We start from the raw sequence: 16,079 nt of genomic DNA, 5'->3' as shown, positions 1-16,079 counted from the left end.
TATGACACAGGCTTGTTTCCATTACTATTAGACAAGTCAGTATTATGGTTTGTGAAATTGGGGTCACAATTGGGGTTTCAGGGTATAGAGTAAAGTGATCCAAGGCTCGTTTCTTGCTTTCCTTGCTTGTAGTACAGCAGCCATGTGCAGGGAGCTAGTCACAGGCTTATGGCAGGATTTCATTGCAAGAGAGTCCACAAAAGATTTTTTAAAAAGCCATGTTCATGTTCAGGCTTCTGCAGACTTTTCCTCCTGTCACTGTCCATACTGAGGTATGGACATTCAATACCATGGACAGGAGGAAATGTTAATTGATTCCAAGTGCGGTGACACCAGTGCACTTGTATTCCATTGAGAACTACAAGTCTATGTGATGTGGCGGTAGACGAGACTTGTAGTTTCTCTATTCATAGATCTTGTGGGGAGGGGATCTAGTGGGGAGGGGAGCAGGGGTTGGACAAGGGTGTAACATGAAGCATGTTGGTCTAAGGGCCTGTTCACATGAGTTTCAGGTCCTGATCAGCAGACACGGTGCTATGTGTTTTGCCGTGTTTTTGCTGCGTTTTGGCCGTGTTTTTGATGCGTTCCAGTAAATAAAAAAACTTTTTTTTTTGCTGGAGTGGGCCTGTCAGTATGTTAGCTGCAGTGCAGTGCGTTTTTGATGCGTTTTGCGTTTCCGGACCGTTACCTGACTGTACAAAATGTGACATGCAGTATTTTTCTGTCGTAACCTGAAAGGACTGCGCACGTGAGAACTGTAGCCCATAAAACACATAGGGATACATTGGGATGCATTTTTAGTGCAGGAGCGTATGGATCAGGTTAGCACAGAAAACGGACGTCGTGTGAACAGGCCCTAAAAGGTAAACGTAGCCTTTGAAACAATGCCACACTGACCTCTGTAGCTGCAGGCGCTGTGGGGCAATTCAGCAGCAGCACTAAATTTGTTCAAGTCTTTCAGCAGTTCAGGTCAGAAGGCTGCTGGGAGGAGGAGCAGGGTGAGCGTAGTCACTTCTAGGAGTGGAAGCAGGGGGAGCTAAGCCAGTGCTGGCAGTGGTAGCCAAGTCAATGCTAGGAGAGGGAGCAGGGAGAGTTAAGTCAGTGCTGGGAGGGGTAGCCAAGTCACTGCTAGTCTGCTTGGGGAGGGAGCAGGGAGAGCTAAGTCAGTGCTGGGAGGGGTAGCCAAGTCACTGCTAGGAGAGGGAGCACGGAGAGTTAAGTCAGTGGTGGGAGGGGTAGCCAAGTCACTGCTAGACTGCTAGGAGAGGGAGCAGGGAGAGCTAAGTCAGTGCTGGGAGGGGTAGCCAAGTCACTGCTAGGAGAGGGAGCAGGGAGAGTTAAGTCACTGCATTGATGGGGGAGCTTAGGGAGAGGGAACAGGGGGCGAGTCACTATTGTGAGGGGGAGTATGGGCAACTGAGTCACTGCTGTGTTGGATGAGCAGGGGTAACTGACCTGCTGAGAGAACAAATTGAACTGCAGTGCCTTTGTTGTGAATTCTGAGGATGAACAGTTAGTTTATTGAGAGGTAGCCCATAGCCAGGCCACAATTTCACTTTAAGCCAATTTTCTGCAGTACGAAGTACTAAATTAAGACTTATGTTTTATATGATAAGCAGACTAAGGGCTGGTTCACACCACAAAGGCTGCATTCCAGTGTGATTGGCCTCTGGAACGCACTGGAACACAAGCTGGTTCCTTGCCTGCAGTGCGATCGCCCGCACCCAGAATGAAAGGCACATTAGTGCCTGTGTTCTGGTCCAGTGTGAACTGCAAAAATAGTGTTTGCCCCCCTCCCGCACCAAAACAAAGTGAGCCGGCCGTGTCGCGTTCCAGAGGCCGAACGCACTCTTGATGGTGTGACTGGGCCCTGAGATGTATGTGTCAATTGCTGTAATAAATGGTATTTTCAATGATATGACTGTTGTTTGCAGTTCTTATTAGCGGTGATTGCTGAAAATAGCAGTCATTATGGCAAAATAAGATCATCATAGCGAACTGAATAAAGCCTAATATTCTCTGGTGTGATGAAGGATAAAACGACTATGTACAGATGTTAATTACATACAACAGCCACTTCAAAGTATACATTGTTCAGTAGCAGGCATGGGCACACTCCTCTAGTATTGCTGCTCTGCAGACTTACATGATTTATGCTAACAATGGCTGTTTCCTGTCACCCACCAGACATGACCTGATTTTAATTCTGTTTTGCCGCCTTCCGCACTTTCACCAGGCCAAATTCTTAGGTGGTTTCCCACTAGCTGCTAAAGGTCTGTGTATTCAGCCAGACAGTATAGTACAGTGAAGCAGTCTTATAGAGAGGCTCTCCCATCTGTAGACCGTTTGTACAACCCCAGCCTTCGTGCTAGAAGGGAGCAATGTTGTTAGCCCCCTTCTTATCTGTATTGAGTGACTAATTATAATGCATTAAGTAGAAGAAGCAGTATATTCTTGCTTCTGCAATAACAGTCATATACATGCAACAGCTAGCAGCACTAAAAACCATTTACAACACCAACATATTTTTTTTTTTAAACTCTGACATTCACATATACGTTTACATGTATTTATACAGTGTATTAGGTCAACAGAAGGTTAAAAAAATGTTGCATGCAATTGTTGAAATTATTCCAATGCAACCTTGCAAAGATCTTACATACTGTATATGAAGAAACAATATTTGCTCACCATTGCATCAGGCAAATTGGCTAAAAAATCCTTGTCAATCTCAAATTGTGCACCGTCCTTATGAAGATGAATCTAATAATGAATCTATATGCTTGAGTCTAATTTGCTTGCTTGCTTGGAAAGTCAGACTGCAGTTTCAGGAATACATAAACACATTTAAGTGACACTAAACTCAGGAGTTAAATCTTAAAAATGCATTCAAGTACCTTAACTATTAACAAAAATGTATCACTCAGCTGTGAATCCTCAAATCATCTCTGAATTGGTGCTGACACTGTCCTTCCTTCTGTAGGGTGGCCACTTTTGTTCCCCATGGTCCCTGTGTGTGCTGTAAAGTAGCCACCGCTCCAAGCTCGCTATCGTGATGGACTACAATCTCACGTTTAGTTTACATATTTGTATTGCGATATCACAGGAGGGAGCTTTGAGCGGTGGCTACTTTACAGCACACACAGGGAGCATGGGGAACAAAAGTAGCCCCCCTCCAGAAGCAAGGACAGTGTCAGCACCAATTCAGAGATGATTTGTGGCTCTACAGCTGAGTGATACACAAATAAACTACATGTTTGGTAATAAGGTACTTGAATGTATTTTTAAGATTTAACTCCTGCGTTTAGTGTCAACTAAAAGTGACCCCGTCACTGCAATGTCAAAAGAGCAATAGTTGTACCTGCAGAAAGAAAGTTCAGATGAGACTGATTGATAGCGCACTCCCAGGGTGGCGTAGTCAAGAGTGACCAGTGTGCTGCTCCTATACTGGTTGGACCGGGGTGCCCAATTGTAAGACTGAACAGGAAAAAGAAGAAGAGGGCAGGAGCACAACAGTCTGGTGCCAGGTGTGTGGATGGGGAGTGATGAGTAAATGAGGATGTGTATATGTGGGGTGGTGAAAGGGGATGTTCAGCGCTTACATGTGATGGGTGGTGTGATGATGGGACATTTTTGTTAGTATGGTCGTGGAGTCGTGTTTTGGGGTTGGAAGGACGTCCCCGGTTTTCAACCACAATCCCGGTTGAAAGCCAATGTAGAAGGAAAACAATGGCAAACATCAGAGTTTCTGCAGTAGTATGTATAGGAATGTGAATTCTCTACTTACTAAGAGGTTTGGTGTGTGGCGATGTCAGCAGCGATGGAGATCCTGTGGTAGTTTGCAAGTGTAGAAGTGTTGCAAGTCCTGATTCGTGAGGTTGTCTGTTCAGGTGGAGGTATTTGATGGATGCGATCCAAGGGTAGGCTTGCTCTGGGCTTGGAAAGGAGGTCCTGTTTCCAAAGTCTGAGGTTGTTGTCCAATGCTGTATGTCTTGCCGGGTCACTGAGTAAGGAGGTGGAAGTCCGTTCCTCTTTGAAATTGGTGATGTGTGCTGGTGTCCAGGCAACATGGTGAGGACAGAGTGGATCGATATGTGGAGGGAAAGTTGTTAGTGGATGTCAGGGAGTGTGTGAAGTTGAGGTTCAGGTGTTGGTGGCAGAGGGGGGAAGAGGAGAAGGATGAGAGGTGGAGGCCGGCAGAGGAGCTGCCGTGCGGTGGCTGAGATCCGAGGGGAACGGCACTTGCTTACTGGACATTGCCGGGGACAGTGATCTAGTCGGTGGACCGCCGGTTTTGGTTGGACGGCGGACGCCGCTGGAGGCGGGGGGAGAAAGAAAGTTGCGGGAGCTGTAAAGGAGGTGGGGGGAGGGGGGAACGTCGGTAGTGAGCATTGTGGGGTGCTGGTTTACGAAAAAAGTGTGCATTACTTTTCTGGTACATTCTACTACATTGGCAGCCTATTCAAATGAATTTGCTGCCCTAACACAATGCACATTAAGGCACAACATAATGTGCGTTTATGCAATGCACCAAAATAGAAATGGGCCATATAGTAAATCTCTTTCAAACATAGTCAGTTCCAACTGAGAATCTGATTTAAAAAATGCATAAGCAGAGGTTCCCATCAGTGAAGAAGGCACAACTAAGGCTATCAGAGTTGTACACTGGCACAAAGGAGGAGTAGAACTTCAGACCTGTCAGGTTTGAGTAGTAAAGGTAAGGAGAGCTGGACAGGTCACTTTTGTGCTGGATAGTTTGTGAAGGTAAGTTGGCATCTTTCTCATTCTTTTAGTGGGTCCTTATGGAGATCTGAAGAAAGGTTGAAGGAAAAAGTGCCACTTCACTAATAGATGTCCAGAATGAGTTTATCTGTGATCAGCACGATATGGCAATGCATTTCGGGGGTTTCAAGGGTCCCACTTCTTCCTCAGGGCAAAAAAAACATGCCTTGTATCGTATGATGAATAAACTATACATGGCAATCATTCTGTGCTGTGTGTACATAACTGATTACTATACTACTGAATAACATATTGAATATGTATACATTTTTAAAGGGTAGATTTAATATAGCATATGCAATTGTTCAGTTTTGTTCTAATAAAATACTATTCGTTTCTGAACTATTTGCGCTGTCACTGTCATGCAGGTTGTTCTCCCTATGTGATTCATGTGGCATATACCATATACCTTTTTCCTCAAACAGCAGTAAATATCTTTGTATATATTGTGATTACCTATAATTTCCTTATAGTCTTTTGTGTATTTTCGAAGAAATGTATTAAAGCAGAATCTGTTCTATAATGGTTCAGTGTAGCTGAGATGTGTAGTGTATTTTATGTATGGTGAAAACAGTGCCAGATAAGCGACTTCCTTTTATAACCAAGAAGAGGAAATCCTGTGGAACTTCCCTGAGTTAACGCTGTTGTCCTTCACAAGATTAACAGTAACGGTGTAAAAAGCATTTCATGTGACATCTCAACAATAAAAGTTTCAAAATTCCCCACTGCATCTATATTTACAGTTTCATAACCGGTGCAATACCCTGCACTTTGCTACCGTATGTGCAGCTACCTAAACAGTGTGGGTTTGACTTCTACCATAAAGAATCAAGTGCTTAGACAGGTGATCTTTGGAACATCACAGCTCTGGATTTTTTTGTGGAAACCCCTTGAATGGGCTCCACAATTTGTGTTGAGCTGCATTTATCTGCACAGGATGTTTTAGGGCTCATCCACATCATCTGCATTGATCTGTACAGATGAACGAAGGCTCAACGCTATGGATCACCATACAATCTATATCATCTTTGTACAATCAATTTTAGATAAGCTGCTATCTAATCTATACAATTAATGTAAATCCAATCAGTTAGATCCTTGCACCACATAGTTGTTTGAAGACATAAAGGAGATTGTACAAGCAGATTGTAGCGTGTGTAGTGATCTACGTGCCCTGTTCACAAGAGATTGCTGCGGTGATGTGCTGGCTGCTGCATAAAAATAAAGACATGCTGCATTTCTACGGAGCGCAACTAACTGCAATAGAAATCAGCGCGCCAGAACATGCTGCAGTGCGTAGACTTGAATGAAGTGACATTTTGGGACACTTCAATAAAGTTAAAAGAAAATAAACTTTTTCCTACACAAGACACCTCCCAGCAGCGTTTTAGCTTTAGTTTCTTAATAAATATAAATATATTAGGGCTGATAATGATTAAAAATTTATAAGCCGGCGGAGAGGTGAGTGTTTTCATTAGCGATCAAAATAATTTTAATCGATCAAAATATTTAACGATTAATCGATAAATTAATCTTTAATTTCCACAGCCCTAAAATATATATTACATATTCTTACATTCTCTGAACATAATAAAGGAGTTTTGTTAATAGACGACAGGAAGAAGGTGGTCAAATGACGGGATCCAGCCGTCACAGCTGCTGCCTCTCATCCCCGCAGTGCTAGCTGATCACCGATGTTATTAGGATCCAGGAGGATTTTTAAAGTGACTGGCAGCCAGCAGTACATAGGATACACCTCATTAGAGGTAAATTATGCGACTGGTGCTGCATCCCCTGTACTAGAGCTCAGCTTTAAAGGAGAACCATGGAGTCAGGGCTATTCCCCATTGTTCTCCTAAGGGTAATGGGAGGACACAAACTAGCGTCCTCCCGTCACCCAAAGCTCAGTATATCGCGGTATTTACCGAGACGCCGCAGCCGGGACGGATCCCGACATTACTGTCCAGATCCACCCAGCTGCAGGAGTGATAGGTGGCTCTGCCTATCTAGAGTCAGAGACAGCTGTACCTGCCTGCATTCCGGTCCAGTGTGATCTGCAAAAATCCTGCAAGCACTATTTTTGCAGATCGCACTGGACCGGAACGCAGGCCCTCATGTGCCACGAGTTCGGGTGCAGGCGATCGCACTGTGGTGGGGGGCGTGGCGGCTGGGGCATTGGCTTTAATGCACCGCCATGCCACCTCCCACCCCTAACCGAAGGGAGCCTCCCAGCTTGCATTCCAGAGGCCGAACTCGTTGGAATGCAGACTTTGTGGTGTAAACTGGCCCTAAGCCAGGAATTCCTCCTGGAAATTAGCAATGCGCTTCAAAAAGTGAAGATTAGCTATGCTATAGGGAACAGCTAGAAATCTTAACTGCTTAAAAAATACCCTAAAGAATGTACCTCCCTTTTTTTTTTTCCCTTGTATTCTGATGTATATCTTCCTGAATACTAGCAATGCACTTCTTGGCATGGGAGGGAGTTTTGGAGTGAAATTTCCCTTTCCTTTAATTGAAGTGTATTGTCTTTTCAATGTTTTGCCTTATTTGCTCCTTAACTAATAAACTGCTAATAATCTGATAACTTCTGGGAACACTTTTCAAAGTAGCAGGGGAGGAGTACAGAGCTTAGATCTTTAATGAATGAAACAGAAGTAAACATGTGCGATTCGTTTCGTTCCGAATCGAAATTCGGACAAATTTTCGGAAATTCGGATGTATCCGAATTACAGATATAACGAATGCAAACGAATCCGAATTTCCGTTTCCGAAATTCGGTAGCGGTAGTTCGTTCGAACGTTCGTTTCGTTTCTTATTCGGTAGCGGTAGTTCAGTAGCGGTAGTTCGTTCGAACGTTCGTTTCGTTTCTTATTCGTTTCGTTCGTTGGAGCAAAGTGACATTAGAGAAGGTGAAAAAAAAATTTCCCCCTCAAATGTCACTTTGCTGCAAACGAACGAACGAAACGAACGTTCGAACGAACTACCGCTACCGAATTTCGTCCGAATCCGAATTCCGAATCCGAATTGACTTTCACACCTGAATCACGAAAAACTAAATAACACAAATCCGAATTTAAAACGAAACGAAACTGAACAAATTTTTTGGGAGTGCACATGTCTAAACAGAAGTAGATGCTGTAGATTCTTCTCCAGCAAACAGCCCAGTAGAGATGACCCCAAATTATGTTTGACTGTCCCAACCTGAATAGCGTGCCTCTGTTTTCTCTGCCTTTTTCTTTTATTCCCTTGCATAATGTATTCTTCTTTTCTTATCTTTCAGCTCTTGGATGTGGTGTCTTGCCTAAAAGCAGGGCGAAAACGTATTCTGGTGCTGGGGAGGAAGCACATGTTAGTCCACTCAAAGAAGTGGGTAAAGCAGGACATTCAGCGCTTGCAGGAATATGCTGACTGCTTTTTTCTTGACAATATGTAAGTATCATTCACTTATTCATAATTTTTTAGACTTGAGAACTGATCCAGCAGTGTCTGTATGAGCTATCATATGTGTATACACTTACCCAACGTTGTCTATATGTGCTATCCTATGTGTATGCACTGACCCAAAAGTCTCTTTATGAGCTGTCATATGTGAATAAACAGAGAAGCTGATTGGTTGCCATGGGCAACTACTCCAGATTCTGTCTGCTATAGTTTCCCCCTATGTCTTTATGAGCAGTCATATGTGTATACACTGACCCAACATTGCCTATATCTGTTATCGTATCCATATGCATTGATCGGCAGTGTCTACATGAGTTACCGTTTTTTGTGTATGCATTGATCGGCACAGTCTATATGATTTACCTTATGTGTATATCTCTCTTACCTGTGTTTACAGATCATTAGATGATCCTTTCCTCCTTTATGCGAGTATAAATTCTGGCAACCACTGTTGTTTTTTGACCCAAGACCTCCTAAGAGACCACAAGGCTTGTCTGCCTGATGCTGAAATACAACGCCTTTTTTTCAAATGGCAACGCGGACATCAGCTAGTAATGCCCTTCTATTCTCCTGGAAATGTTCGTCTGCAGGTAAATATTATTTAAAAAATTATCTTCTCAGTTTAAACATGACCTCTAGGCAGAGATCCTTAAAATAAAAACCTGAGAAACGTAATCAAGTGACACTCGACTCAAGAGGTCACAGATGCAACCATAGCACTGAGACCTGCAAAGCTTAGATCCCTTTCGACACAGAAATACAGCAGGAGCTGCATGTAGAATAACAGATTTGTCAACTCTAGAATAAAGCCAGCAGGACAGGAGGTTTGTTTTCTGCCAAAGCGATATGCAATTTATAGCTGATGTGATACTTGTGATTTTTTTTTATGTCTGGAGATGGGCTTAATGATAGGATGAGTCAGCTCTGGAGTTCCTGCATAGCGTTATAAAATTGTAACGCCCCATTCACACCTATATCTTTAGGTGCGAGTAGAGTTTCTTGCGTCAGGAGCTTGCATCTTCCTGCAGCAGGTATAGGGAATCTGCAAGTGGCAGCTGTCACCCATTGAAGTTAATGATTGGGTAATAGCCGCTGCATTTGAACGTCAGAACACCGCATGTGTGATATGATTACATGCAGTTAGGAATCAGTCACTATCCCTGGATGCACGATCGCTGTGTCCAGGGAGAGTGATTAATTCCAAACCGCATGTAATCGTATCACATATGATTACACGCAGTGTGTCGGCATTCAAATGCAGAGGCTGTCCACCCGATCATTATTTTGATTGGGTGACAGCTGTGGCTTGTAAATGGCAAATTAGGAATTCCTGCTGCAGGAAAACACAAGTAGAATCCCTAAGGGCCCATTCACACCAGTTGCAGTGCGTTTCGGCCCGATTCTGGCCAGAACGCAATGCCTGGCATTGCGGCCGGCACACTTTTTAGTGGGGCAGGAGGGGGCGTGGTGGGCCATTCAAGTGAATAGCACCGTAGCCATGCCCTCCGGTCGCAATGGATCGCAAGGCACATTGTGCCTGCGGTCCAGTGCGGTGCGATGAAAATGCTGCAAGCACTGCATATGGAGTGAACGAGGTCTGATTGCACCTAAAGATATGGGTGTGAATGGGGCCTAAGTAGGTACCTAAGATTTTTTACTTTACTCAAAGCCTTTGGTATAATCTAACTACAATATGTTGGTGCGCTTTCTCTATTTTATTTTGCTCCATAGTTGTCCAGAGAGCCCTTCAGTGTGTGCACCAGTAGCAAGCCATAGCAGTCTATAGCCATCCTCTCAACACTCCTCACTCCTCAGTGATGGATGACAGTCTTCTGTGAACTGTAAACTGCTGCTTTGCATCTATTTATCTGTGTTAACATGGATGTGGCACTGATGTTAACCAGTTTTTATGTACTTAGTTATCACATTTTTCTTTTTAGTATATTTTTATTTCAACTTTCTGTATTTTGTGGTTGGGTTGTCCCTTACCTCATACTCTCCCACATTTCATACTATTGGAGGAGTATAACCGGTACTATTTGATACACAGCTTGTAAGAGGATCGGATCCCAGCATGTTGAGTTAATTTTTAATTTTCACTATATGAGTCCGCTCAAGCTTTTTTATGTCTTGGACCTCAACAATGAGATCTCTATAGGTGCCCATACACTGCTCGATTCTCGTATGAGAATCGCGGGAAATCCCGCGATCGTACGAGAATCGAGCAGTGTGAACGGAGACGTGCGACCGTTTCTACGGTACGGTCGCACGTCTTCCGTCGAACCAGCATGTTCGAAAACCAGCCGGGAATCGTACGATTCTCGGCTGGTTAGAACGGTGCTCGGAAGACAAATGCCGAACGGGCCGGTGTGCGCATGCGCACACTGCCCGTTCAGCATTGCGGTCATCGGAAGTGCGATGATCGAGAGTGCGATCTGCCTGTCCAAGATAGGCAGATCGTACGTTTTTTTAATCCCTGTTGGATTCTCTATAACATAAATATAGAATAATTAAATTAAAAAAACCGACAGGGACAGTGAGACCCCTTCATAGTGTCCACAGCAAGAGTGCAAACCCAGGATATCTTACCAGTACAGTCCCCAAGAAATATGAGACCATCAGGACTGAAGGATCATTTTTGGAGGGTTGACCCTTTAATATTGGTTTATGTATAGAGGCTGTAGAATAATGTAATGAATACATTTTTTTTTCTTTTCTATACAGCCTGTCCTGAGCTATGATACAATAGTGCAAAGTACAGACACATCTTACCATATTCCGTATGACAGAACAGATGTGGTGAGGACTAGCTTTGAAGTACCGAAGACCTGGCTATGCCTGAAGAAAGAGCAGTAAGACAACCTGTTCTATACCTGTGTTCTTATTTAATTCAATCAGTTGCAGCTGTTACCAGCAGTTGCTTATGTAATGTACTGTTCTTCATTGGAAATAAAGTGCTAGATTTCTTTATTGTTGTACAGTCTTTATTTGTGCATATATCAAATGGATGCAAATACATTTTTCTATGCAGAGTGACCTATATGCTGCAGACCTCCAAAAGCACATCTTCATATATATCACTAAGGATGTTATAAATGATAGATATTTCATAATCAAAAAAACACAGCAGAATATCTTCTAGTGATTCTGTTACAGATGTCATACATATCTTACGGCTTGGATGCTATCATTATCACAGCAATAAGCTTGCATGATTGATTCAAGATTGCATAAATAGGAAGTTATTCATCCCAGATCTGTAGAATTAGAACTAGCACTTGGTCAACTCAATAGGGTACCACACACAATTGGGGCAGTGTTCAAAGAAAATGCATTCATCTATCCACATCCTTTTTGTAAGCAGGGTTAGGTATTTTATCAGATAATTAACAATATATGTCCATATAGAGAATCTCTCATGATAGCATTATGAGGGCAGCCTTTGCTGACTTTGAAGATGGATGCATGCTTCTGGGCTGTCATCCTTCCTTGAGGCTGGGTTCACACCATTTTCCGGGCAAGACCTGGACCAGATCTGGAACATAGTGCATTGCATTTTTGCCGCGCTTGGAATTATTATTTTTTTAAGCTTAAAATTATCTTACAAGTGCGTTCCGTGCATTTTTGATGCGTTCCAGTCCATTCGAGACCAGACAAAAAAGGACAAGCAGTATTTTTCTGGTCTGGTCTGGAACAGACTGTGGTGGTGGGAACAGAGGCCAGAAATACCATAGGGATACATTGGGATGCATTTTGGGTCCGGAAACAGTCTGGTCTGGTCTGGTGTGGAGGTAATCTTGATGTCGTGTGAATGGGCCACTACTACTTGGTGAGTCTTGATGGGTGTCTGACACCTGATATATATATATATATATTTGTTCCTGGTCAGTGCCTCAACAAGCAATAAAGAAAAGGTTTTACAATGTAGCAAAGGGAAGGAAGGAGTTAGATGACAAGTCGGCATTGGCAGCACCCATAATCCGACTCAGAAAAGTGTACTCTAAACATCTGTACACGTAAGATAATTTCCACCTCCTGCACTCTCACCAAGTCTAATATGCAAGTTTTTTTATATCAGATTCTTTGAAATTAAAAAATATTTTGCCCTGCATGTATGTGCTGTCTTATTGAACACTTAGGGGTTCTTCCTCATCTATTTTATAAATTGTTTTTATTACACTAGTCACACAACTTTCACCCAAGATTCATACATTTTCTGTGATCCAGTTGTAAAACTGTATGAATCCTGCTTGAAATTTTTATTAATCTTGGTTAAAAAATGTATAAATAGAACCTGTGGGTTTTTTTTTTATATGTCTGATCCTTATGGTTATGTACTGTTAGCCACACCAGTACAGTTTACTATAGGGACCATACAGAGAAAATGTGTCTTTCATTATGATTTTTTTTTTAAAGTTTGAAATAGAAAGTGTTTTTTTTTCCATAACCGCAAAGCTCTGGCTGGGCAGACACGGAGGGAGGGCTACTGGGGTATTTTGGCCCTGTCAAAGACGGTAAGGAGGTGGTATAAGTGAGTACATTCAGTCCATAGTGAGTACAAATTTCAGTCCACTAATTCTTGACTGGGACAGTCATTGAAGGGGCACTCTATCTCTAGACAGAGTTATTGGGGCAAGTCCTAGGGTTTCCACTTAAAGTTTCCAAAGATTATTTTATTTTATGAACACATTTTATTATTCCCTCTATGGTGGTAGACTGACGTTTCAGCATTTAGTGTGGAGTTAACATATCAATCCACATTTCCAGAGTAGATGGTAACTGGGAGACTTATTTCCGTGCTATGAGTAAAATAGCTATACTGCCATGTTCACATCTTCAGAGTAGTCCTCCATGACGTAAAAAAAAAATAGCATAGGTTCACATTTCAGTAGAATGGAATATACTTTATTATTAGTGTTTTATCATCTCATGCCAATAGTTATACTCTGGGGTTGTCCTTAATTGCATATGTAAAATAAATTATCCAGATCTCTCCAGCATCTACCGAATATCTGCGAGTCTTTGCATCCAAAATCATAACTTTTTGGGGGGTTCCATATTATACATACATAATATATGTATATACTGTGTGTGAGGTGTAAGAAACTCCATTAATGGTTACAGGAAGCCATTGATTTCAGTCATTTTTTCCACGGCCTGTGCTACCAAATATTAATTGACGGTGCCAATCATTTTGTCCACTCCATTTTCTGGAGTTTTGCGTGCAATGTGTCATATAGGTTCACATTTCAGTAGAATGGAATATACTTTATTATTAGTGTTTTATCATCTCATGCCAATAGTTATACTCTGGGGTTGTCCTTAATTGCATATGTAAAATAAATTATCCAGATCTCTCCAGCATCTACCGAATATCTGCGAGTCTTTGCATCCAAAATCATAACTTTTTGGGGGGTTCCATATTATACATACATAATATATGTATATACTGTGTGCAGGGCTCAAAATTTCCACTCGCCCCCTCGTAATTGGCGAGTGGAAATTAATTAACGTTCAAAGACTAAGTGCCCGACTCCTGGATGAGTCGGCGGCTTCCCGTGTGCCGTAGCTCACCTCCGTGTGCCTTGCCCATGTTAAAGATGGCCGTCGCATTACGAACCTTATTAAGGATGGCTGCCACATTAAAAACCTTATTAAAGATGGCCACCGCATTGTAAAGCTTACTAAAGATGGCCGCCACATTATCAACCTTATTCAAGATGGCTGCCGCCATGTGGCCATCTTTAACAGGAAAATGCACAGGGGAAGCCCAATGGAGGACTAACTGATTGTGGGCTTGAGGGGAGCTACTTATGCAGTGCCAGCAAGTAGATTGGGGGCATAGAGATGGGTCTGGGTGCCCTGTATGTTATGCCCTGTGTGTTGTGCAGTCTGTGTATGTGTAATGCTGTGTGTTTTGTGCAGTCTGTGTAATGCTGTGTTGTGCTTGTGTTATGTCCAGTGTGTATGTATTATGCCCTGTGCATTGTGGTGTGTATGTAATATGCCCTGTGTGTTGCATTGTGTATTATGCCCTGTGCGTTGCGCTCTGTGTGTGTATTATGTCCTGTGCGTTGCGTATTATGCCCTGTGCGTTGGGCTTTGTATGTGTTATGCCCTGTGTGTTGCGCTGTCATTGTGTGTGTGTGTTATGCCCTGTGCGTTGCGCTGTCTTTGTGTGTGTTATGCCCTGTGTGTTGCGCTGTGTGTGTGTGTTATGCCCTGTGCGTTGCTCTGTGTCTGTGTTATGCTCTTGTGTGCTGTGCAATGTGTATTATGCCCTGTGTCGTATGCTGTCTGTGTGTGTTATGGGTTGTGCTGTTGTCTTTCATATAGAGTCTTTCTAAGATGGAGTACAAGCAAATGGTTGTAGGCAGTTGGTTGTCTTTTTTCCTCGTTTAGCCTGAGTAAAACGATCAGCGCATGGCCAGCATTACATATTAGAACACATGATTGGGTAGTGAGTAGGTGGAAATTAGTTTGGTATACATAGACTTTAGGTCTGCTTTATTAGATGTTGTTTCAGGTACCACTATCATCAAGATAATCTAATACTCCAGGTTTTCAGAGTGTTGGTGTACATCCAAGATGTGACTGCGAACTGATAAAAGGATGTCTGGATATATACTGTACACACACAGCTCAGTTAGCTGAATGGCTCAGATGAGAGACCTTCCCTCCCTCTCTCTTACAAGATGGTGCCACCTCTCCAGCGGTGCTCGTGCGGCTGCCGGCTGAATGTGTCAGACGCCGCAGACGGGAAGGGGCCGGACCCCTTTCCCCGTGTGCAACGTCGGCCACACGAGCAACGCGGGAGGACAGGACGCGGGCGCACGAGAAGCAGCTGGGAAGCTGCTGCAGTGGAGGTAAGAAAAGACAGACAGGGGAGAGACAGCAGAGAGAGAGAAGAAAGACAGCAGAGAAAGTGAGAGAGGAGACAGCAGAGAGAGAAGAGAGACAGCAGAGAAAGTTAAAGAAGAGACAGCAGAGAGAGAAGAGACAGCAGATAGAAACAGGGGAGAGAGAGAGAAGAGACAGCCAAGACAGCGGGCCTGTTCATACCACAAAGGCTGCGTTCCAGAGTGTTTGGCCTCTAGAGCGCATTGGAACGCAAGCCGGCCAGCTCCCTGCGTTCAGGGGCGTCTCTCTCTTACAAGATGGTGCCACCTCAAAGCACATGTCAAAAAGCACCCAGAAATGGTTTCAGACAAAGTGCTGGAGAGTACTGTAACGGAGCTAAATTACATAGAGCATCTGTGGAGAGATCTCAAAACAGCAGTTGGGAAAAGGAACCCTTCCAATCTGAGAGACCTGGAGCAGTTGGCGAGAGAAGAGCGGTCCAAAATTCCTGTAGAGAGGTGTAAGAAACTCCATTAATGGTTACAGGAAGCCATTGATTTCAGTCATTTTTTCCACGGCCTGTGCTACCAAATATTAATTGACGGTGCTCCGGACCCCTTTCCCCGTGTGCAACGTCGGCCACACGAGCAACGCGGGAGGACAGGACGCGGGCGCACGAGAAGCAGCTGGGAAGCTGCTGCAGTGGAGGTAAGAAAAGACAGACAGGGGAGAGACAGCAGAGAGAGAGAAGAAAGACAGCAGAGAAAGTGAGAGAGGAGACAGCAGAGAGAGAAGAGAGACAGCAGAGAAAGTTAAAGAAGAGACAGCAGAGAGAGAAGAGACAGCAGATAGAAACAGGGGAGAGAGAGAGAAGAGACAGCCAAGACAGCGGGCCTGTTCATACCACAAAGGCTGCGTTCCAGAGTGTTTGGCCTCTAGAGCGCATTGGAACGCAAGCCGGCCAGCTCCCTGCGTTCAGGGGCGTGGGGTTCTACTGAAGTCAATGGCACCGCAGC

At 43.6% G+C, this 16,079-nt stretch overlaps 1 protein-coding gene across 1 annotated transcript in view; it reads left to right on the top strand.

The window, feature by feature from the left end:
* The window catches only part of KIAA0391 (KIAA0391 ortholog), a 72,228-nt gene extending 61,128 nt beyond the window's left edge, over positions 1-11,100 (top strand). Inside the window, exons 5-7 of the mRNA XM_018567040.1 lie at positions 8,063-8,211; positions 8,621-8,813; positions 10,948-11,100. Of these exons, the coding sequence (XP_018422542.1) occupies positions 8,063-8,211; positions 8,621-8,813; positions 10,948-11,079 (474 nt within the window). The 3' untranslated portion in view covers positions 11,080-11,100. The remainder of the gene's footprint in view (positions 1-8,062; positions 8,212-8,620; positions 8,814-10,947) is intronic.
* Positions 11,101-16,079: the final 4,979 nt, after the last annotated feature.

Source organism: Nanorana parkeri, unplaced genomic scaffold (genome assembly GCF_000935625.1).
Source record: "Nanorana parkeri isolate BGI_ZX_2015 unplaced genomic scaffold, ASM93562v1 scaffold1002, whole genome shotgun sequence".
Classification (NCBI taxonomy): domain Eukaryota; kingdom Metazoa; phylum Chordata; class Amphibia; order Anura; family Dicroglossidae; genus Nanorana; species Nanorana parkeri.
Note: the sequence above shows the minus strand (reverse complement) of the source record. Positions and strands in the feature narration are given on the sequence as shown.